A 26,565-nucleotide genomic window follows, 5' to 3' on the forward strand; every position below is an offset into this window, starting at 1 on the left:
AACCTCCACCAGTTGCTGGCTTATTTTCTTTATAGGCTTGTACAGGCTCTAGGGCTGACAGCCTAGTACCAGCCTATGAACCTATGAACCAACCTTCCTTCTTTCCATCCATCCATACATCTATCCACAAACCTTTTTTTCCCATTTTTGCACACGGGGTTGGGGTGACACTTCAACAGCAGCAGTCATCTAGAGCCAAGATTCAGACTGTCTTTCTTCCTTATATTATAGTAAAACAATAATATTATAATAAAAAAAATATTTTACATTGTAGTAAAATGCTTGCAACAAATATAGCAAGCAGTTGCTAAAGTTTATATCCTGCACAGATCTCAACAGCACTTAGATTTTATATGAAAAAAAAAAGATTTTTTTTTTGTAAACTATAGCAAACAAGCAGTTTGCTACAGTTAGACAACATGCACACAGAGTGCTACAGTGCTCAGGTTTGACTGCAGATGCAATACTGGCTTTTAAAAGCTGGTATTGCACTAAGAGAGATCAGGATGTCTTATTGGATCACATTGAGCAGTTGCCTTTTTCACTCCACTCAAGCTGCATTAAAGTAGTACCCTATTTCTTTCTAATACTTCTAAGTTCCTGACTAGTATTCTGTGGGAACTGTCCATAGATAAGTTTCTGAAGCCTCTGTTAAAAGCATACTCACACAATTTCTTCATAAAATGTCACACTATATATAGAGTTTTGCTTTGGGGAGTAAATTTAAAGAACCCCTAAATAAGTTTGTAATTTTTCAGTGAGTGAATTCTTTGACTGCCACAGCTTGTATTTTCCAACACTGTATTTGAATATTATTGCAATGATTATAACAAAAACATCTGTCCAACCAGAATACAGAAAACTATTGTCTTCTTACCTGCTGGATTCCATATTAAAAACAGAGCTGTCATCATGTTAAGGGTAATCCAGTATCTATCAGCAAAATACTCCATAGCACAATCATTTGCATCACTGAACGAAAGCAGTGCCTACATTCCTATGAAAATATCAAACATATAAACATTACTCTAAGGAAGGAGAATTACAATTCTACAGTCTTCAGCATGTATCTGAGATTGCATTTGTTAAAACTTTTTAATGATTCAGACATTTATACAAATATACCATAATTTAAAAGCTTGTAGCTAGAAAAGGTACAGTGGTACAAGACTTGTTTTTAGGTACAGACAGTGAAGTTTATTTAATAAAAAAGACCTATTGTAGTAGCAAAAACAGGAATGCATGTGTGTGTGTGTGTGTGTGTGTGTGTGTGTGTGTGTATGTGTGTGTGTGTGCGTGTGTGTGTGTGTACATTTGTACACTCACACACACCCACATTATGAAAATGCAAAGAAAGAGAATCATTTAAACATTTAAATATATTAAGCTTAACTAAAAGCTATTGCAAAACTAACTAGAAAAATGTACATAGTTATTGAAAAAATACTTAAAATCTTTGATGTAGACCTTTACTAAGAATTTGAAATGAAGAGAGGAACGTTATTAATTATCAAATTAAATCAAAAATGTTGCTTTGAAATACATCATCTAAAGCAGAAAATGTACATAGCATTAAGTGGAGCAGTTATAGGCATATGCTTTTTTTAAGTTAAAATGTTCCTGATCAAACACATGGGAAGTACCCCTTTAAATTCTGACCTGAAAGGCTTTATGGCATGAGTGATCCGATGTACAAGTCACAGGAGAGCTCATTAGAAACAAAACATCCTTGTCAGTATAATAAAAGCCAGGAAGACCTCAGCAGAGGCATATATAGGACTACACAGATCATAGTACACAGTATAGAAGGACTTGCAAAAAAGGAAAAGTTTAGCCAATAGACAATAGATGAAGAGACCAGAAAATGTGGTGTGCAAGGGATGGTGGCAATGACCAGAAAATCATCCTAATAATATATAAAAAATGAAAACAATCAGGGAGTTACTCTGTTATGCAAAATGTAGTTTCTATATTTGGAAAGAGGTTAAAGGGTGCTGTGCACAAGTCAAGCATTAACCAGTTAACAAATAACCATGTAGCCTCTTTGCATTTACATCTGATATATAATTATTGTTTTACAATGCAAGTTAAGTGGAGACAAAATGAGTAGTCAATGGCCCACTGGTCAATGAACCAATCCTGTTCATAAGCCTAGGAATTCATGGTACTATAGTTAAAGTTGCACTCAAGTCAGTCTGTTAGGCACTCCATATTCTGCCAAGAAAATGTACTCTCACCACGACTCCCATGCATGTCTAACGTTGTTTAGAAGTGCTATCTGATTGTACTTCTGCTAGTTACATTTAAGCCAACTATACACTTTGAAATTGAGCCATCTTTTCAAACACACCATACCCAACTCTTTTTCTTGTTTTGTTGTATACTTGACCTTACTTTCGTTCAGACATGACTTTTCACATCTGAAACATGGTTTGACGTGTTGTTTTTTTTTTTTTTTTGTTTGGGCTCATAGGTAGCTACTAGACATGCGGTCCAGGAGACCACTGAGGACCTAATTCAACTTCCCAATTTTTCCCAAACATTATCTGGTTAAGTAACTTGCTCAAGGTCACACTGTAGGCAAACAAAGGCTGAGGGAATCAAACCCTATGCCACAGGAAACAACCTGTTAGTTCATAGCCTTAATCTTCTGTGTTAACTTACAATAAAAATCAAACTGCATACTTTGGGTACAGGAAGCAACTCATTAACAGCCCGGATCCTTAATCCTCTGTACTAATTAGCCCCTTCAAAAAAAAAAAAAATATATATATATATATATATATATATATATATATATATATAGTCCAGTGTACAACCACTACATAACATCAGTTTTACTTAACAAATATGAATGTGCTGGGGAATTCCACTAATATGCCAAACAGGCTACCCAAATGCCACTTCCTTCATCAGTTTCAAGGATGAGAAAAACTGCATTTCTAGGCTACTTCTAGGCTGAGTTCCATCTGCTTCCACTTGAAACAGTTAATACTGCTGAATATAACTCTTATGTAAATAATTATTGGGTACAAAACTGTAACATAATTATTAAGCTCAGAATATTTGCTTCTTGTATTACAAAGATAAAAAACTGAGAATACAGTATTGGTTTAAAAATGTTATGTAACTGAGCTACACACATACAGATTAAAAAATACTCCTTAGACAATATTATTTTCTAACAGCACAGTCCATTTGTTGTTTTATGTGGAACTGGAAAGGCTGCATTGCCAGGGCCCAACTGCAGAGTTTAATGTTACCTTCTTGCTGCTGGTACAACCACTGCAGTGGGGCACAGTCTCTAACTTGGGTGAATTCTCTACCCAGAAGGGAATGATATAGGGAGCATCAAGGTTCATAGATTCATATTAGGCTAACTGCCCTTGTGAGCTATTTTAAGCTTAGCCAAGTTCCCTGTGTGCGAATCAAACTCTGCACCTTGTGTCTGTAAGGTAAACACTTTAACCATTATGGCAGCCTGTCAACCCCCCTTAATAGCCAGACATTTTTCTATTGTACAGTTTCTGGTGCAATCCTTATTTAATTTCCTGCTTAGGAAGCAAACAGCTCAAAAATAGGTAACGACAGACACCCTAAGATTGCCTCAATCCTACCTCTAAAGAGTCTTCTGTAGACTATGAACAGTATCAGTATAGAGAAGTCATGGGACACTTGAACAGGTTCAGAGTATAAACTTAAGTTTCTGAAAAGCTTTCTCTGTTTCCATTGCCTACCTGACTCATTCAGGCAACTTCTCTTTGGTTTGTTTTGTAAGGGACAGGATACAGAAGCAAACTGAAGGATAAAATTCCTGTAATATCTTGCAAGACCCAAACAAGCTCACATTTGCCTTTTCATTTGGGGAACTCGCCATTCTTTTATAGCTTCTATTTTTTCTTTCTGGGGTTTGATTAATCCCATTCCAATTACTTAACTGAGATACCTCACCTTAGTCTTACTTTGTACTTCATTGTATTTATGATGAGCCAAGCCTTCTTTAAGGACTCCAACACTACTCTGAACTTTGGAAATCACAGTCTTTTGAGTAAATGACTACATAATCCAAAATAGGCCACAGTATAGGAATGATGACATTTTAGAACCAGAAGGTAAAGACAGTCATCTAAAGCAAACTACCTGTTATTGAGAAAACAGTTCTTTCCTTAGTCTCACTAGTTAAGGGGATCTACCAGTATCTTTTTGTAAGATCCAGGGTAGATAAAACCCTTGCTGTCTCTAGCCACTCTACAGACTCATCAAATTTGGGATTAGGGTAGCTGTCGAGCCCGGAGTGACTAGTGAATGTCATGAACTCATTGCAAAATTGGACAGTTCCATCCACTTTTGGAAATAGCATGAGGACTGTTCCAACCACTAGCGGAACCCTCTGTTACCTCTCATTTCAACATAGTCCTCATGGACTGCTTGTTTTTGGCTTCATGCACTCTATATTAGCTTAGATTAAATTTCTCCTTTAGACTGTTTGTGTGTGATTATTAAGAGTTGTTTTTCTAGATAGATCAGAAAAGATATCTTATTTCCTCAATATGATCTCCTGGATTATTTGTCTCCGAAGCTCTTAAAAGGAATTGTGCACTATTGCCTTGGGTGTGGATAACATCTGATTTGCCTCTTCATGGTCTTGAACTTACCCACTGTGCTTACTACACTCACATGTGCCTACCTCCACGGTTTTAGGAAATTTATATGGTACATTGTTATGCACACCTCTTCCTTACTTGTTTTACCTTATGCTCCACTTTATTTATTCTTTCAAGTACCTCTTATTGTCCCTACCACTTGGCAGGAACTTGCCTTCAGTCATTGGACCAAAAGCAGGACTTTTTATCCTACTTGAAATTCCCTACTCTGGATATTCCTATTGTAAACTCCATGTTGGCTAGCTTGTGCTCTGTCCATATTTTCTTGGGACAATCGGCATTACCACTTTTACTCTGTTCTGAAAATCAGTTTAATGTCCTAAAACACTTTTAAAAGATGCCTTTTTCTTATCATTCTTCTTCTTCAACACTTCTTTAAATATATCTAATAATCCTCTGTGTTGTCTACCATATAACAGTTCAAAGGAGCTAAATCATGTAGAGGCTATGGCACTTCTCAGACTGCAAACTTTAAATAAAGCAACAGTAGTCCCAGTTTCCTTCTCTTTCTCTGTAACCGTCCTCAACATCAGTTTCAGGGTTCTTTTAAAACATTGCACCAGTCCATCCATTCAGGTTGGTAAATGGAGGTTTTCAATTGTTTCACCTGAAAACTTTGGCAAAGGTGCAGTATGAGTTTGGACATAAAAGACATGACTTGATCTCTTCTGGAATATGCACCTGGTAAAAATAATAACACTAGCACCTTCACTATGGCTTTGATATTAGCTTTCCTAAAGGGAATATCCATAAAAAATATGGTAGTACAGTCCAGTACTATCAGAATATATTGATGTCCATTGCTGTACCTGAATATTTCCACAATATCCATAGTGGTTCTTCTGAAAGGAATTTCATGTCCAGGCACTTGGATCATGAGCTTCCTGAAACCCAGGCGAGAAGCTGTCATTTGGCACTCAAGACATCTGGAAAAACTAGTTTGCAATCTCATTTTGTATACCTGGCCAATACAATCTGGCCAGATTCTTGCTTTTGCCTTATCCATGCCCAGATAGTCCACCAACATATAGCTGTGAGCCATTTCTATGACTACCTGTATGAAAGGTTTAGGCATCAAAACTGCCATATAATCTCCTTGCTCTCTCTCTCTTTCTTTGCTACTTTATATTATAGGCCATTTTACAATTTAGTGCAAAGATAGGCTGGGGAAGGCCCCATGTGGAGTTTACTCCCACTACACTGGGTATGTTCTTTCTGTCAAACCTGCTCAGCATTCCATCCTTCAAATGGGGTTTCTTGAAATTCAATCAACCTGTATGGAGGTAAGACAAATGAGGATCCTCCTTCTTCTGCGTACCTTAGGAGGTAGAAGTCTTAGCTCTTCTTCTACTTAGACAGCATTCCACTCATCTCCAAGGAAGGTATTTCATTCTAGTTCTCCAAAGAATTTTACTTGGTATCCTGTAGTCTCAGCCTAGATCTAGTTTCTTGGGACTTCCTCGAATTTTTGATAATCATCTCATTATATATAGTTAACTATTAATATTGAGCCTGTCAAAATGACAGTGGTATAAACTTTGTCACCAGAGGTGTAGCTGTCTCAACCAGCCAGTACCCTGTGTGAACTAGTACAACACCCCTCAGCTCTTTAAGTGAAAATAGAAAAAAAATGTACAGTACCCAAGCCAAGCATTCCCCACCTCTTCAAGTGAGGAACAAAAATAATTAAATAAATAAATAAAACTCAAACTCAAGTGCCTTTTCTGTACTGCCTGCTACTCAGTCAGTACTCTTAACACTCACCCGCCTGTCATGAATAACAGTTTGAAGTCTGAATAGACAAGTATCACAGAGTATTCCTCAGTATTATTATCCTGCACTGCTAGTAAGGATATCAAGAATAAGTAATAAAAATCATTCAGGTGACATTCAAGATTAGGAAACAATGTTTTTTTTTCCCTTTAACAGTCAGGATTGCCTCAGTATAGTGATATCAGTTTAACTTTTTTCACTGCAGTCAAGCCAAAGCATGACATTGTGAGCTTTGCCGTCAGAATTGTGTAAATATCTGTGTGTGTGTGTGTGTGTGTGTGTGTGTATAGGTATATATATATATATATATATATATATATATATATATATATATATATATATATATATAGATATATATATATATATATATATATATATATATATATATATATATATATATATATGGGTCTACTTCTGTTTATCAAAAACTCATATCTTCTAAATTGTGTTCTGCCTGTAATGATATTTTTAGTTTATTATTTGCTATAGTGCATGATAGATCCTGATCTGTTCTGATACTGAGTATTTCGTTTATCATGTCTATTTTTCTGAGTATTTTTGTTGATCTGTTCACTCTTCTGTACTCTTCTTCTAACAGTGACACTTCTAGTCTTAATTGTTTTATAGTTTTTTGTATTTGATACTTCCATTTTGTATTTGATACTTCCATTATGGTATTTGACTTTGTCTCTTCCTTTCCCTTACTGCCTTGTGTTTTTGTGGTAAGACTTTATCTGTTATTAATTTAGCTGCCCAGTAATATATCCTATTTACTTCTGTCATATTGCATGAATTTCTGTGGACAGTCCTAATTACTGTGTTCAACTGTTTTATAAAACTTCTACCTTTTTGGGTTTTATTGACTTTATGTAGTCTTTTTCTTTCAGTGATCTTAATATGTCTGTCCATCTTGATTAAATCAAGCAACTCTTCTCTTAGACCATTTTCTTCTAAAATGAGGGCACATTGTTTATTCTCCATTTCCTGCTGGAATTCTACAGGAAGTTCCAGAGCATCTCCCTGTCCCACATTCTCACCAAAAACTTCAAAAAACTCCAAAAGAACCAAAATCATAAAAAACACACACACACAACAGAGGCAGCAGCTGTGAGATAAATTTGTTTACTGGGGCTTCTGGTACCTCGGCAAACAGCCTTCAAGCCACCAAAATGCTCCATTTTATTACAAAGCTGTTCCAATCAGATGTTACCATCCTAGATAAAATAAACCACAAAACAGCATACTATGTAAACTTGAAAATGTGTTTTGGAACGAAAGCACTAAAACTGTGGTGAATAAACATTTGGTTGGGACTTTTGGTATGGCATTTTTTATTTTCAATGATACCATCCTAATTAATCAATTAACACTAGTTAACACACAAGCAAACATTTTCACCCTTAAAATAATTATCTGTCTTATAACATCTTATACAAAATATTTATTTTATTCCTTATTTTTTTAAATAACACATTAAACATTCAAATTAATTTCTAAATTCATATCCCTAGGTTTTATAGTATTATAGTTCAAAATAAATCTACTTTCCATCCTTAAAAGACTGGCCATAAAATCCCCACCTCTGGCAAGAAAAGGTCTTGCCAGAATGCTAAAGAAAAAGCTGACATCAGATCCACCATGAATCCTGACAAAATGTTCTACAACAGGACTACCCAGATTGCAATTTCTAATGTAACTTAAATGTTCCAGAATCCTGACCTTGACCATATATTTTGTTTGTCCTATATATCATTTCACAGGGATGCAACCACATCCCACAATATAAACCATCCCACAAGAAGTGCAAGAAAATCTATCTAAAGAAGTAAAAAATCTCCCATTAATTTTTTTACTTGAAATGTTCCTAATCCTGGAACACACCTTAAATCTACCACAAGGGAAGGACCCCAACCCTGCTATGTTCCTCATTACCCTCTTAAAATTTAATAACTCGTTCAGATTCAAATAATTTCCAAAGAAAACGTTAGTTTAGCTGGAAATAACTCCTTCAACTGCTCATCAAAACAAACAACTGCCCATAAATCATTGACTAACCTCCTTAAAATATGAGCGAAAGGTGAAAATGTCACAAAAAATACCTCCTTTTTGTCTACATCCTCCCTCAAACTACAATCAAAATCTTGTCTCCTTGAAAGACCAAACCACCTATTACTGCCCTTACTCATCATTTCGTCCTCAGCTAACCTCAAGCTAGTCAAAGAATAGCCCCTCTCCAATAACTTTTGTTCCACCTTCCTAAACTCCCCTTCTACCAGTCTACTATCTGAGTTATTATTTTTTTGTGCCACATTCTCTTCAGTTTCATCCTGTGTCATCAGTTTTTCTTTCATATGGAAACTCAATAGCCTGTGATTCAGCCACATTGACTGAGTCAGAGTTGCCACAATTTCCTGTTCCTTCCCTTGCTGTACCACTCAAACTGAACTTTTGCAGCAGTTTCCTGTGGAAGGCTTCAGAGTATGTTCATATGACAACTGATCAGATGTTTCCGACTCCACTGATTTCTCCTTAATGTTGGAATCCATTGCACTATTCTGATGCATTGTTATCAGAGTTAGATTTTCTACACTAAATTCTTCACTTTGCAGGTAATCCATAACCTTATTTATTTTTCTTTAACTTCTCCATTACTAATCTTCTTTTCTGCTTTTCCTCTTTGTTTTCTTATTTTTTGTATTGTAAAACTTTCCATATCTGGTGCCTTTGCCTGCATTTCTCTTCAAATATTGTTGGTGCTGTTCTTTTTGTATTGATTAGTTTTGATTTCTCCTTTACAAAAATATTACACCATACTCTTTTCTGTTGCTCTTATATGGAAGGAAGGAAGGATGCTTATGGAAATTAACAATGTGGAGTCAGATTATAAAAAACATTGTTGCCAGCGTAAAACTTGTTTAATGGAATACAAAAAATGAGCTGAAAACCTAGGATGAGAGAATAAAATATTTATTGGGTGGGGTCAGCCGAAGACAGGGCAGGTTTATCAAGGTTTCTTTCAGGAATAGACGTTTTAGGGTGAATGTGATTAACAAAATGAGCAGTTGTTCTACAGGCCATTTTAGCTGCTTGGCTTTATTTCATACCTCTCGACCTCTTAGAGCAAGAAAACTGGACAAAGCCATAAATAAAAGTGGGACAAAGGCCCAAAAATAGGGACAATTTTTAAATATTGCTCTTGCAAACTTAGAAAGTTAATAGAAAAACAGGCTTTGCATTAGCATGAATTTTCTGAAGGATATGAAGTCTGCAACTCAAATGTCTGTCATTATTTTATAACTCCAGTTTTTAATGATTTGCCACTAATTTGACAGAAAACCACAGTTTTATGAAAAAAGACCAAAAACATGAGACAAAAATCTGGATATTCTGTGAAAATCTGTACAGTCGAGAGGTATGCTTTATTACACATTTTGATGTAAATATAGACCTTATTAATTATAGAGGTACTTTACATGTACTTGAGTGCCATTAGTGCATGGCTGACCTCACTACCACTTACTGAGAGCTGCAATTACTCAAACTCCCACTAGCTCAGTCCAGTAAACCCTGTACTTAGCCTACCCAGAGCCCTAGATCTAACCATTAAACATGCACCCAGTATGCAGCCCTTACTTCAAATCTTGCTGTCTAACCCTAAAACTGTCAGTTGCTTCCTTACCCTAATCACAAACTTCATACCTTAAACCTAAATTCCCTGACTGCTCATGACACCTAAATTTCACGACTGCTCCTGAGCTATAAAAACTTGATCTTAACATTAAAGCTCCTTGTCACTCCCTAACCATAATCCCAAACCCCACTACCTAACTCTAATCATAAACCCTCATTTGCCTCTAAACTTAAACACCCACTCCCTTGCACTTCATCCCCACAGCTGTTGGACTTACTTTGCATTACCTCCTCCCTCCTACAGCTACTTCATCTAGCTTGAGCATGTAATCAAATTCAAGCATAAACAGGAGCCCTTATGACCTGCCTCACACACAGATACTCAGCTGTGAGACTACAGCTCACAAGCAGCCAGGACTCCAGAAGTTAAAACACACTATTTTCTTCAGATTATCAAACTGTGTAGATGACAATCATATAAAATAAATGGGTCTACGCTGTTAAATTGAAAGTATGGTTCATCGAACCGTACTTTGTCGAACTGTCTTCCACGAAAGTGCATTCCATCGAAAATGCACTTTCGTGGAATAAACAAATAAAAACTAAATAAAAAAATACACTACACAGTATTATGCAGGGGGGCAAGCCCCCCTGCATCCCCCTACTTTAATATTATCACTCCAAGATCACACTACAGTGGGGAAAAGGGAATATTCCCTTATCCCCACTGTACTATGATCTCAACAAGAGTTTCCTTAGTTGTACACCAACAGTATACATTGATGTCCAACTAATGGTACATACAAACGGCATTTTTTTTTCTTTAGCGAAAGTGCATTTTTGACAAAATGCACTTTCGCTAAAGTAATTTCCATACTGTGAACAAAACAAATAGGACCCAAAATAAACACGTAGATAAAATTATCACTTAAATATAAATAAAGCAGTGTGATCTAATATATCATCTGAATAAGGACTGAATTGTGCAGTAATGTATGCAAATAAAAGACAGAGTTACCCCCACAGCAAAAAGAAGTAACTAGCTAGACAGAGAGATAAACAAAACAATTGCAAAGCAACATTAACCTGTGAATCAAGAAAAACAATAAAATGTGAAGTTTAGCAAACTGCCCATTTTATTAAATAATGACTTTGGGACCAAAAGACAATATCTGCTTAATTAATAATTGCATTACAATCTACTGAAGCTGATAGTTTTGCCATTTAACCAAAACCAGACTATTATATTGTTGGAATGTTGTGGCTGTTCTGCATGATGGTAGATGAGGGAGTAACAATGATCTAAATGTAAATCAAATGAACACTACTCAAGCCCGAACACTCTAACCCAAAGATTCCTGGAGTTCATAAACTCAAATGCCATGGAACAACTAGTCACCATCCCCACAAGAGGAGAAAACATACTTGATCTCATCATCACAAACATGGGATCAAAATGTTCAACACCGGAAGTATACCCCTCACTGGTGAGATCAGATCATAAACTAATCTCGCTGGAGGTCCTCATCCCGCCCCCACCTGAAACAAAAAAGACCACAGTGAAAAACTTCTCAAAAGCTGATTTCACACTTCTAAAAACTAGTGTGGTCTCCTTTAAGGCCCCTGAGCCAGTAGTAAACATTACGCAAACCACTGAATCACTTACAAATGCCTTCTACCAGCACCTACAGGACTGCATGGATCAGGCAATCCCAAACAAAACTAAGACTCTCTGTACCAAAGGCAAGCATCCAGTCTGGTGGACCCCAGCCATAAACAAGCTCTACAACAAAAGGAGGAAGCTACTACAAGATAGAGCAAAATCCTTGAAAGGTAAGACACCTTTGATCATTATAAGTAAAAAACTAAGAGCTCTCATAAAATCATCCAAGGCAAATTTTGAGAGAAAAATCGCCAAGGACTCTAAAGACAATCATAAGGCCTTCTTTAGCTATGTTAGAAACCTAGGAGGAAACTCCCAGATATGCTCAGAATTAGTTCAAAATGATGTGAAAATTACTGAACCTACACACATTGCTACCATACTGGCTGACAGGTTCAGTGCAAACTTCTCCCCCCCCCAAAAGGAGAGATATCTATTCCAGAGGATTGTAGCCCCCCAAACATCTCCAACGCCCAGGTGAGAACTGCCCTCACTAAGGCAAAAAACACAGCATCCATGGGACCGGATGGTGTCCCCGGCTGTGTGCTTCATGAACTCAACGAGGAATTAAACCCACAGTTAGGACAGCTGTTTAATCTTAGCCTCACCTCAGGATACGCACTCCAAGGAGTGGCGCATGGCGACTGTGGTCCCACTTCATAAGGGCGGTGCCTCCACAGACCCTGGAAATTACCGCCCCATTAGCTTGACAAGCCTTATCTGCAAAGCCATGGAGAGGATCATAATGGAACTCATAAATAAAGACATAGGGAACTTGCAGACTTTGGATCCAACCCAGTTTGGCTTTGTCAAAGGCAGATCCTGCCTCTTAAACTTGGTTGACTTTTTCGAGACAGTCACCAAGGCCTTTGATGAGGGAAAGGCAGTCCATACAGCCTACCTCGACCTGGCAAAGGCCTTCGACACAATACCCCACTCAGGTATCATCAAAAAACTCATCCGCTTGAATGTAAACCCATACATCACAAGATGGGTTGCAAACTGGCTAAGTGACAGAACCCACAGGGTCAGAGTTGCTGGAGCCATGTCAGACTCAAAGCCTGTCACAAGTGGTGTCCCACAGGGCTCAGTCCTGGGTCCACTCTTGTTCAGCATCTACTTTTCTGAAGTACAAGCAAACACAGGAGGGTTATGGCTGACAAAGTTTGCAGATGACTGCAAACTGGGTGCCATAGTCGAAAACACATCTGACACAGATATCCTCCAGAAGGGCCTCACAGAAACGGATAACTGGTACCAGAGCCATGGCCTGAAGTTAAACGCCAAAAAATGCATAGTCATACCCTTTGGGAAAAACAAGGTTACCCCTAGCTATCATATAGGTGGCAATCCACTGAGCACAGAAAAGGTCATCAGGGATCTGGGGACCCAAGTTGACAGTAGCCTTTCGTTTGACACTCATGTTGCTAAAGTAGTTAGGAAAACCTTCTATATCGCCCACCTGATCATGAAGGAATTCACATCTAGATCAAGGGAGGTCATCGTCCCCCTGTACTCATCACTCATTAGACCTATGATTGAGTACAATGCCCCATTCGGAATGAATCTGACCAGACACCTGCTGCAGCTTGAAAGGCCCAAGGATAAAGGGTCTCAAAAATATGTCTTATGCTGCCCGACTGAAAGAACTCCAGCTCTATTCAGTCTCATACCGCTTGCTCAGAGGTGACCTGTGCCTGACATATAAGGCCATGTCAAACCCAGATTTGATGAATATGCTTCACCTCAAAAAATCTAGATCCCTCAGAACCACAAGGGCGGGAGACGTAAACCTTGACACGGTTATAAATAGAACATGCTGGAGGGACAGATTCATCACCCAGAGACTCCCTATGCTGTGGAACAAAATCCCGGTACATGTGAGGCAGAGCACCTCGCTGGCCTTGTTCAAGAGGAATCTTGACCAATGGATGGGAGATCGCAGATATACCCCAGGGATTACTTCAGTGTCACTGCTTGACAGAGGCACAGAAAAATGATAGGCATAGTTTTTATTCAAACTAAAGGGGTGGCGAAAGCCACATAACTATGGGCTAGGCTTATAAATGCCCTTGGGCAGATAGCCTAGTATGAACCTATGAACCTATGAACCTATGAAATGTTTTCAATCTGTTAAAATAAGTGACATGGTAGGAGAGGCAATAGGGCGATATGAGTTTTATAAAATTACATTTTAAAGAGAAGAGGAAAATTAGTACAGTACTTTAAACACTAGAATGAGAAGATAAAGGTGCAGATTTCAAGTCCTGCATAGGGGCTTCTTGGGAAGTATAATTTAAGCCTGGTATTTGGCAAAGAGGATGATGGTGGTGAGCTGCTAACAAACAAGTTCATGTGGTTTATGGGTTGATTCCTCCAGCCTTCATTTGCTTAGTCTGTTAACTTGAGCAAGTGACTTAACCAGACAGTGCTTTGGGTTAATTAGGAAATTGGGTTAGGTTTTTGGGTTTGAGGTTGGTATAATAACTAAGATGCTTACTCAATAGACACAAGCTACAAAGTTTTATCACATTTAGAAGGGAAATTGGATAGGCTTAAAATGGCACACAAGTACAGCCTGCCCAGTGCTTACCTATGAACCAATAAATGAAAACTGGACAGCAGGAAGAAGCATCAGGATTCTTAAGCTGGGGAAGGTATGAATAAGAGATGGGACAATACCCTACCAGCAAAATTTTAGCTTATAAAAATGATAATGTTTAAATGTGATGGCTTGCAGTTAAATTTAAAAGCACCTAGAAACAGAAAAATATATTGTATCCTGCTATCTTCTGCTATTTTGATGCATCAGAATTACTCTAAGCACGTTATTATTCTTTAAACTGTTTATGTCTAAAAATGGCTCCAGTCATAATTCTCTTGTATTGAAATTCCATAATGAATTTAAACCACTAACCTTTTCTCCTAGAATTCCATCATATATCACAAAAAATAAAGGGTTTAAACCTTGGTTGTTGTCAGAACTACAAATTTTCTTAGATATTAATTATTCAACAGAAATTAACATAGTCATGATCTGGGATTCATTAAAAGCTTATATATTTGGTAAAACCATTTTTAGTTGGTAGAAGAATAAAATTAAAGAATGGGATTCTGAATTACATGACTTACAAACTCAACTTTTGTTGGTGAAATCTGAAAACAAAACTCTCCAGAAATTAAAAAGAAAATAATGGAATTAAATAAGCTATATAATGAAATAATACATAAAACTAATTTAGCACTAGAAAAACTGAAAGTAAATTATTTGGCCACTTCCCCTAGATATCTGCATAATTTATCTACAAGAGTTAAAGCACATTCCAAAGCTAATAATATTAACAATATCTATCATGAAAAGATGAGGAAGAAAGTGTCGAATGTAGGAGATATTCTTGAAGCATTCAGACATCATTACATGGAACATTTTAAAAATGACAATTATATATAGATCAATTAAATTTGGAGACAATTCATACTAACATAAAAAAATTCCTGACAAACTAAAATCAGAATTGCAAAGACCCATTTCACATAAAGAAATAACTAACAGGATAAAAGTAGGTAAAACTAATAAGACTCCACGAATAGATAGCATAATCTTGGAGTTATATAAACTTTTCCCCACATCTTTAATCTTTCTTTTTCATAAAACGTTATTAGAAATTCAATCACAAGCAATAATACCCCCTTCTTGGAAATACTCTTTAATTACACCAATCTTAAAAGAAAACAAAGATCCAGATTTTTGTAACTCATACACACCAATGTCATTATTAAATAATGATTATGAGATATTCATGTCAATCTTTGAAAACAGAATGAAAATTCCATTACCTAAAATAATAGATAATGATCAAACTAGATTTATACATAATAGACATACACACGACAATATTAAGAGGATAATTACTCTTATTGATCACTTAAATAGAGAAAAACAAGAAACACTGATAATCATACTAGACATAGAGAAAGCCTTTGATTCTTTAAGCTGGAAATATCTATTTGAAGTTCTAGATTTATTTAAATTTCCCTCTTCCTTTATTCATCTCATAAAAAATATATATAAAAATAATCTAGGTTTTATCAGACTAGGTCCCTTTACCTAGTAATCTATTTCTATAACAAAGGGCACTAAACAAGGTTGTCCCATGTCACCTATCCTATTTGCATTAGCAATTGGAATTCTTGCAGTTTTAATACGAAACAACCCAAAAATAAGAGGTGTGGATGTTTATAATCAATATAACTCAAAAATTATACTTTACATGGATGATATATCACTAATGTTATCTAATTCTAAAGAAACTCTAGAAGAATTAGATACACTAACTGAGAAATATTATATGACTTCAGGTCTCCTTTTCAACAGATCAAAATCTAAATTTTTATTTTTAAATAAAAAAAAGATGTACACATTAAAAGGAATCATAGGAGAACAACTTCTCACAATTCACTTTGCATCATCATAATATTATATATCTTGACATAATGCAAGAGTTTGTTTTTTCCATTTAGTTGCAGTGGTAGTGCTGCAATTCACTGTATTCTTAGACTATCTCTGGAAACAAATTTGGGGTTTCATTTTACTGAGATACTCCAGTTAATCCTAACTGTAAGCCACTGGAAAAAAATAAAAACTTTATTGGTACAATTAGATTTTCTTCAGTAAAAGTTAGATAAATTGGAGGACTTTGTTAAGCATTCACAGCTGTATTACTAGCTAACTTTTAGCCCTTCTCTTCATCTGTAGCTGACAGCTATCACTTCCAAGAGCTGGCAAGGTAGAATAGAAGATATATGTCTTCCATACTGTTATAAATTTTCTGCAGTGATGTGGAATCCAGTATGAGCTTTATAATGAAGGAAAGAATCTTGTTTCTTTGACACATGTCTTAAAGAACACAAGTCATTTACCAGTATTGTCAACAACCAATATATTTTCAGTTGACTGAGGTGAAATTCCCTGAGAGTCAAAATATTAGAAGCATAAGCTACCAAGGAGCGCAACATAGGTTCATAGGTTCATTTGTAGCTGACAGCTGTCTCTTCCAAGAGCTGGCAAGGTAGAATAAAAGATATATGTTTTCCATACTGTTATAAATTTTCTGCAGTGATATGGAATCCAACCAATATATTTTCAGATGACTGCGATGAAATTCCCTGAGTGTCAAAATATTAGAAGCATAAGATGTCAAGGAGCACAGCATAGGTTCATAAGTCATAGATGACCGTTTTGAAAGAAATGAATGCTGTATGATTTCTGACTGTGACCCAGTAGTGATTCTAGTCATTTGGAAGATTTCTCACTTCTTTGAATTGATACAACTGTGGTTCAGTTGGAATGGGGACTTACCCCCCCCCCCCACATAAGGGGGTGCAGGAGGACTTGCCCTTCATGTTTCAGGCATTTGATTCCATTGTTTGGTTTCTAGGCATTCTGATATTTGAGGTTCGATAGTAGAACCCAGCAATCCTGCAAGTCAGCAGCATCTCAGAACATCAAAAACAGTCCTGGTTCTATAGTCATGCCTGCATCCTAGAGCCATTGTGGCAGTAAGGTGAAGCAAGCAGTTGCAGCAGATGGCGATGTCTGGCTCATTGGCATAGTGGATAAAGGAGTGGTCTGTATTGTGAAGGATCAGTAGGTTGTGCTTGCACATACCCCTAGTCTCTATGTTTCCCTTTATTTGTATAGAAAACACAGATCCATTCAATAACATGATCTTGACTGATTTCTGACATAAACGTATTTGGAATTATTTTTGTTAGGCCTAGTTGCTTTATTTACACATATTTTGTGTTAAGTTAGTTTTGTTTCTGTTAATGGGTTCATTATATATTCATTAGTTATATAACTCAGGTAAACCTGGTACAGTTCATAACTATATAAGTTATTATCCAACAGGTCCTGTGACTATGTTTACTTCTCTGTGTTCCTGAATGTGACCAACTTGTAAGGTCACTAACAACACTGGTCATTGAATTATTTTGACTGTTTAAAGATGTATACATCTATCCTTCATTATGAATCCAAATTATTTCCTATAAGGATTTGTCCAACAGCTAACTCTTCTGAAAAAAGTTTCATTTCAAAAAGTCTGTGTTTTATAATGCTTAAAAAATGTCCGCAAGACGGAGACTCAAAATATAAAATCATGGGCAATGACTAACAGTGAACATTAAATCTGTAGTTTACCATATGTCACGAGGGTAACACAAATTCCTTTCAGAAAGAAGAAATAGAAATATGAATATAAAAAAAGTTGGTGAAAATTTCTTGAGCTGTGCCAGGTAAAAGGGAAATAAATATAAATGTATTAAAAGGTTTCTGTCCAATAAAATATGTCTGAGTGATACTAGGAGGAAAAATAACTGTGGGATAAGGTAAACTGCATTGTAGGGTGGAACTGTTTTTAAGAATTAAATTCTGAACTGTTTTCAGCAAGAAAAGTTCTGTAGTTTAGTAACTTTCTGAAATTCTGCAGGGACAGTCAGACAGATAGTGAAAGAAAATACATTGCATTACTGGTGGATGAAGAGTAGATGTCAGTTGCCTAAGGTTCAACCCACAGACAGTTAGAGTTCCCCCATATCAAATCACTCTCAGTGACTTGTGCTGCCACTGATTCCCTTTCCTGGGGCATTTATTTCCCCTTTCTTTGAGTTGGTCTGACTGTGAAGTTGGTATACATATATATAGATGTATAACTTCAGGGTGTGTAGGAGGCTTGCTGGGGGAACACTTAAAAAGTATTTTTTCAGCTGTTTTTTTAGGCAAATGCAGATCCTCATTGCATTCAGTTTCATTTACTCATAGTGAAAACAATAAAATGCTGTTTATTGTAGGACTTCTATATTTCTTTCAGTCCCCTCATACTCGGTAGCAAATAGTACCATAGGATCTGCGACAGTTGCTATCCAAAGCAGGATATGTACTACTCTTCATCATACTAATCAGTCAGTCTTATAATAATTATAATAAGTCAATCTTCATCATACTAATCATTCAGGGGATGCAGGGAAAAATACCCACAGAGAGAGTAAAGGCTTCATAAGAAATGACCATGGAAAAGTTTTGGTTCATGTGTAAGTACCAGGATAACTGCCCTGCTGGACCATTTTAAACCTAACCAATTTCCCTCAAAGATGAGAATCAAACCTGTATCTTCTGTATGTGAGGTAAACACCTTAACCATTATGCCAACCCCTAACCATAAATTAGTAGGGTAATACAAACTATTTTGATGGCATTTAGAAATCTGAAATCAGAATATGAATTGTAATTCTTTGATGCAAATGGTCATGCTATATCCTTATCAAGAATCACATAAAACAAAAAGGACTCCATTTCTGAATTATCAGTTATTGAACTGAATAAGCAGGGGCCTCTAACACAGAAAAAAAAATGAATGCTGGCATCTCAGGGCTGAGATGAGCAGTATTTTCCTTACTGGGTATACAGCTTCAAAAGCCATATCAAAACTCACTAACATTACCTGGGACCAGACTGCTGTGAAGCAAATGAAGCACTCGGTTTTAGCATCCTTGGCTTTGCGAACAGCTGAAAAGTCTGAACTATGTGAGCTCATTGTTATATTCACAGCAACTAGGCAGGACAATAACTTCTTTAATAAATTAACTTTTTAGTTCATTCTTTGACATTTAACTAGACAGCATTACTGTTGCAATCCATAAATAAGTAATTTATTTCTCAAAGGAACTTATGCATTGAAGAGATGGTATATAAATAACCCATTGTTATTCAGGAACCTACTATCTCCTGGATCAAAATGCTATAAACTTCTGCTATGCTAGATTACAAAGTTTATAGGATATACAAATTAATACTCTGCTAATGCTACGGGCAAGGTTTTGATCAGTTGGCAGGGATCAGATGCACTATAAATAATTTTGTATGTCCTCTTTGTATCCTACTTCTGAAAAGTGTAAATAAGTTCATAGATAAGTACTAGGCAATTTGTATACATGCCATTTCAATCCTAGCCAAAGCATTCTATCCATAATTTCCATCTAGACACAAGAAGGGCAAGACAAGATAGATCAGGATAAAATTTGAGGCTGCTGATGGTGGCAAGGGTGCTACTCTGAGAGACATGTAATGGAAGTATATGTTGGGATATGAATCTATCACACTGATGTGCCTTATTTATCTGCTGGTGAAGGTTTAGGTCCTTTAACTAAGTATTTGATGAACCACTAGTTCTGTGAAGGCATATGAAATCAAATAGGGTTGGATTTTTCATGGCATGAAAGGCTAGACATAAATGTCCAGGGAGAAATCTATAAGAGACTGGGTAGAGAAAAAAGAGTCACCAGTCTCTTCTGATAAATATTTTTGAAGCCACAAATCTTTTTAGTTTTGAATCTCTATGGTCTCTCAAGCTGTGTGAGATATTTAGATAAATACATACCAAAAGGTGAGTTATCTTCAGTAATGGCTCTGATAAGATATCGGTAAAGGGGAATTGAAACTTCTTTGGATCTAGTGGAGATGCCTTTGGAAATTAGATGGCCAGATAAAAGGCCTTCTGAACTACTGCAGAGACATGATGATCGAATGATAAGGAATTATCAGCAAGAGTACCAGATCCCTTACAATTGTATCTGATTGGTGGGGTGCATCTCCCATATTGTAAGGGAAACTGTTTTGTTTACCAAAATGAACTATGCTGCATTTTTTACATTTAATTTGAAACCATTGTCCTTGCAACAATCATTAACATGGTCTAAGCCATCTTGGAGCAATTGTGAGTCAGCTGAAAAGCGAATAATAACATAAAATTTGCAGTCATCATTTGCAAACTTAGTTAACCATAGGAAGATCTGAGAAATATACACCAAATAGGAGAAAGCCCAAAACTGAGCCCTGTGGTACACCATTGGTAACTGTTTTGCTTTCAGAAGTGGCACCTGCTACTCTAACCACATGGGTTCTGTCAGACAACCAGTTAGCTATCCATTACACAATTTAATTAATTATATTCAGATTTACAAGTCTATCAGTAATACTTGTATGGGGAATAGTGTCAAAGGCCTTGGTCAAGTCTAGCTATGCTGTATGACTGCAGAACCATGATACACTGCTTCAATTACTTTTTCAAAGAAATTATTGATTTTAAAGAGATAGGATCTTCCTTTGATAAAGCCAAATTGATGAGAGTCCAGGGTTGAGGGATTTTCAATGTCCATATTAATACAGTCTGAGATAACGTGCTCCATAGCTTTACATATGAGGCTAGTGAAACTAATGCATGTATAGTTACCAGGGTCTGTGTTGGGGTCACCCTTGTGTATTGGCATTGCAATAGATGTTTTCCAGACTTTGGGAATATAACCAGTGGAGAGGCTTAGATTAAAGAGTTTAAGTAAGAGGCTGGTAATGCCAAATGGGTATGTTGTCAGGGTCTATGGATGAAGTATTCTTATTTTTTGAAAGGGCTGAGAGAACATGTTCCATAGTAATTAAAGAGATGGCTGGCATTGTGGAACCTGTGGGATAGCTATAACTGTGGGTGGAGTAAAATTTGCACAAATTTGTTAGCTAGGATATTAACTAATTCCTTTGGATCAGAGTGTAGTATTATTGTGGCCAGGAATAGAGGGAGTGCTTCCATTGCTCTGAAACCACGTTTCTGTAACTGCACAGGCAAGGGTAGCAGTGGGGTGGTAGTTTACACAGGATAAAGTAGGGTGAGTTTGCAGCATGTTTCATGACACGAAAACTGTAACATAATAGTAGCTGCATGCCTTTATCCTGTTTGTTACACAAGCATCACCATATTTATTGAGTAATGATGCCTTTACAAGTGTATTGCATGGCCTGTTGGGAATCTGCTGCTGCAGCAATAAAGTAAACACATTTAAATTACACCTGTTTCATGACTCATGGCTTGTTCATTTAAATAAGATTTTAATTACACACATGACCAATTCAGCATAGAATAAGTCACACTAAGTTGCTTACTGGGGACTTGCTAATGAAGGAGGAAGATTAGCAGAGATGAATGACTTGAGTATAGAGAGAGAGGTAGAATGGAAGTTCTGTAATGACTTACATCCTACTTGTGGATGTTGAAATGGGAGTGAGTAACACAAGGCGATGAAAGGTTTTATAACACGCTTGTGGACATGAGAATATGGTGAAGTAGGAAGGTATTTAGTTATCTGCACCATATTAGGGAGATGACAATGATGGTGGTGGGTATTTGGTTATTTGCATCATGATTAGTGATTTATCACTAGAGAAGAGATGGGAAGTTTAATTTATAATATAAGTAATTGAAGGTATAACAACTGAAGAGGGGATGACATACCTACCTGCAGCAGGTAAAGGAAACTTAACTTACCTTTACAAGAAGTGATTGCAGACATGAGATGTGAAGAAAAATGGCAAGTGATGGAAAATAGGGATGTACATCCTAGTTGTTCAAAAATGTGCAAAAAGGCTTTCCTGTTTATAATGTCTGGTTCTGCAATTAGGTCAAACAGAAAAGGGCTTTCTTATTTCAGAAATAAATAAATGTTTATTTGTTGACTTCTACATGGTCAGCCTTTGGAAGACTTGGGCCATATAGATTTACTGTGTTTAACTTGAAAAAAAAAATCTTTATGCTTCCTAGGGTCTAGCATTAAATAAAATCAAACCAGCTCAATATACTTTGGCTGTACTTTCATTGATAGAAAATTTGTGAATATTTTCTCTGTCCCATAGAGCTGAGGAAGACTTTCACAAGGCCACTGCATGCTGGTGTGTCATTAAATGTCTTCATTGGGTATGTGCTATATAAAATGGAAAAGAGGGGACTTTCTAAAAGAAAACAACATAAAACTGCATAATAAATTGTCATCCTAAACTGATGTAATAAAATGGTATTTTGCTTTGCTATAGAAATTGCTGAGACTTATGATTTTGTTTTGTTATTTGTCTCCACAACTCAGAAACACTACACATACACTTCCACCATAGCAATAATGGCAGCATCCTTAGTCTTTTAACAAAATTAAGTCATAAGTATATTGCTAGAATTGTATGTGCTGCTGAAATAAACATAAACAGCGGAAGCATTGTTCAACAAATCCAGCTTTAGAAATGGAGCATTCATTACGTTCTAGCTTTTATATATGTTTTTAAACATCACAATAAACACAGTAAATGTTATTTTTGTGAATTTTTAAGAAAAATTTACAAGATCTCTGCAAACCCCAAGGACGATACATACTACTAATAGCATTGTCTATTTGGCTGGGAGTTTTCATAGGACTGGCAGTTCTGTCAATGTTAGGTCTGCTGTGAATAATCATGTCTCATTTAATCAACACACACCTAGTCACAACTTTTGGGGTTTTATCAGTGTTGACTAGTTGGTGACATATCCACTGAAATATGCAAATGATCAGAATTTGCATAATTAAGCATATAAACAGCCTTAATATTTTTGTAGCTATAACAGAGTTCAAGTATCAGTGGCTGTTGTGCTGCTTGCCAGACAATATTTAAATTGATAGCGTCAAACAGGATGTGTGTCATATAGTTTTAAAAATATTAATGAAAACATGAACATAATGATGCTTTCAAAATGGATGACTTAAGCAGATGCTAAGATTCATTTAAGAAAGTATCAGTAAAACATATGAAGGACACTGACTTACAAAGGCAGACCATAATAAGTGTAGCATGAGGAAAATAATAAAAAATTTGAATGAACCTCATTGTGAAATGTTAGCAAAACACCACCCCCATAGCAGCAGTTCAAAAACATAAAAACAATAACAATCTACCAAGTAAGAAATACTTTCCTAATTTTATTAGATAATTTTGTTATAATTTTCTGTTCTGACCTCTTAAATGTTCAACACTACTAGATGGCAGTCAGGTGATTCAGCAAATAATACTCAGTGCTTGAGGCATCACTCGAATAATTCTCGAGAATCACAAGGAGAGGTCACTTGGGCTGAATGAGTTAAATTCAATATGATGCTTGGAACAAAACCCCTCAAGAGTTAAGCATACACATGCAAAATACACGTGTGTCTCTGTGTGTTTCTGTACACTTGTATACAGGCCACAAAATACATATGATTCCACAGCTGAATTTAGGCACCATTGAACCCTGAAGTTACTAGGTGTCCCCCAACCACAGCAAGTTATATTATTTTGATATATCGTTACACGATTGTCAAACAAACAAAAGTTAGTACAGCAGTCTTGTGTACTTACTAAACCAGGCTGGTAATGATAACTCTTATTTATACCTCTTTTAAAACTGAAAGATATCTCTTGGTATAGTAATAGTGTTTTGCCTAGTAACTGGTTTAACAAGTTCATGAAATGCTCTTAACTTAGACAAATCCTGCTGTTGTACATTCTCTCCTCTAAAACTAAAATTGTAGCCAGTTTTAGGCACCTGCAGTAGCTGTGATTATTGAGTGTTCCCCCAATCATCCTTAACTATGTGGGGGTCTGGCAAAAGCTATTGCATTTTTGGGGAAATATAAGGAGTGAAAAAAGATTCCCCCATGAACCACTTGTAATGAAAAATCCAGATGCACAACAAATAAAAGGCCACCAGATTCCAAAAATACTTTATTAAAATAAAAAAAAATCTTTCAAACACAGTCTTCTCTAGCACCTTGGCCTTAAGCCTTTAACAGAGTATATATATATATATATATATATATATATATATATATATATATATATATATATATATATATATATATATATATATGGCCCTAACCAACATCATTTATATACATCATTGCCAACTAATTAAACAATTAAGCTAAAATTTTGTTTGTTGTGCAGTGAAAAAAGATTATTCATTTTCTGATGCATGCATTATCTGAAACAGGGTTCTGATATGACCTTGCTAGGATAAAGCCGACAATCAGTGAATGTACAAGAGGAAGGTAAGTGCTAGGAATGAGCAGCTCAGAATGACCAATCCCAGTGCTCACCTTGGATTTTAAGAAGAGCAGATGCTCCCAATCTTCAGGAATGGTTTTCTCTCTCAGGGTGTTTAATAAATACTGGCAGAATTCTGGGCAAAGCCAAAAATAATAGCAGAATCTTCTTCTTCTTTCGGCTTTTCCCGGTTAGGGGTCACCACAGTGGATCACCTGTCTGCTCATGATTGGCAGTGGAATTTTACGGTGTCGAGTTGCCATTCCAGCGCCCAACCTTCCACAGAAGGCACACACTCACACCTAGGGCCAATTTAGAGTGTCCAATCCAATTACAGCATGTCTTTGGGATGTGGGAGGAAACCGGAGCACCTGGAGGAACCCACGCGACCACAGGGAGGACATGCAGACTCCACACAGAAGGCACCCCAGCCGAGGATCAAACCGGAGAACCTCTTGCTGTGAGGTGGCAACGCTAACCGTTGCACCACCATGGCTGCCCCTAAACTCAAAATCAGGAACACTTTTTAAATATTACTCTAATTCACTTAAAAAGTAAAAAAAAAAAAACATTTTACATCGACGTGCCTTTTTTAGGCATGTCTAAAGTCTGGAGTTACTGACTGTCTATCCTGAATGATTTGCCAGTACATCAAATATTTTACAAGGGGCAGAGCAAAATTATGAGGCAAAATCTGAGACCTCCTATGAAATCAGGGAAAGTGACAGGTACACATTCCTCCTCAATGAAGTAAATAAAAGTGACTTACTGTAGGCTGATGACCATAGCTCTCAACCACCCATCTCCAAAATGAGGAACACTAGCCCTCATAATGTGGAACAAATGGGCAAAATGTGGAACACATACTTATGGCTTACTAACACCTTCAACTAGGAAGGTCATAGGATGGTTAAAATATGCTGATTTTACTTAAAAAGAAGATCTTTTAATGAATTAATGTGATTTGTTTCTATTTAACATGGATATCAGATAAAAAAATCCTCAAATGAATGTGTGACAGACCGTTTCAATGTAGAGCTTTGAAGAGCATTAACTTTTTAAGACCCCAAATGAGGTACGTTCCTCATTATGAGGTACACTTGAGAGGTATGCTGATGACTGCTAAACAACTGTCTGATCTGGTGTGGCATTACTAGAGTTGCACAATGTATTGCTATTTGCTGAAATCAGTGTAAAACTACTATTGCTATAGCTTATGAATATATATGTGTGTGTGTGTGTGTGTGTGTGTGTGTGTGTGTGTGTGTGTGTGTGTGTGTGTGTGTGTGTGTGTGTGTTTTACAATATAAGAGTAACAAAATGGCAATAATTTATTTTACTTTCTAGCAAAAACATAGATCTCACACATGATAGGTGGCTATATTTGCCGGCATGGTGGGAGGAAGAGGATGTGTATGAATGCAGCTGTTATTTAACATGGTGGTGCTGTGAGTACTTTTATCATTTCACTGTGCTATGCTCTGATTGAGTTATTGGCTATGTTTTTTTTTTCCTATGTGGAGTCTGCATGTCTTCTCTTTCTATGTGTTCACCTATCCATGTACTCTAGTTAACCCCAGAATCTCAAAAACATGCAGCAAGTGAAATGGAATTCTTTCAGTTTCCCCTGAAGATGAACATGGTCTGTGTGTGTGTGTGTGTGTGTGTGCGTGCGTGCGTGCGTGCGTGTGTGTGTGTGTGTGTGTGTGTGTGTGTGTGTGTGTGTGTGTGTGTAAAAATATCTCTTATTTTTATCTGTGCATACACACACAATAATGCTGGGCACATGCATTACTTTTCTGGGTAGCAGTGTTGAAGACCAGAATATCATCGGCCAAAATCCTGAGACAAACATTTAAAAAGATGAAATGCTGAAACTCACAATACTGAGCTCCTGGTCTTGC

At 36.6% G+C, this 26,565-nt stretch overlaps 1 protein-coding gene across 1 annotated transcript in view; it reads right to left on the reverse strand.

The window, feature by feature from the left end:
• The window catches only part of IL12RB2 (interleukin 12 receptor subunit beta 2), a 581,203-nt gene that overhangs the window by 547,944 nt on the left and 6,694 nt on the right, over nt 1-26,565 (reverse strand). The window contains exon 2 of the mRNA XM_044085599.1: nt 878-997. Within this exon, the coding sequence (XP_043941534.1) occupies nt 878-953 (76 nt within the window). The 5' untranslated portion in view covers nt 954-997. The remainder of the gene's footprint in view (nt 1-877; nt 998-26,565) is intronic.

Source organism: Protopterus annectens, chromosome 10.part0, assembly GCF_019279795.1.
Source record: "Protopterus annectens isolate FY-2018-M chromosome 10.part0, PAN1.0, whole genome shotgun sequence".
In the NCBI taxonomy this organism is placed as follows: domain Eukaryota; kingdom Metazoa; phylum Chordata; order Ceratodontiformes; family Protopteridae; genus Protopterus; species Protopterus annectens.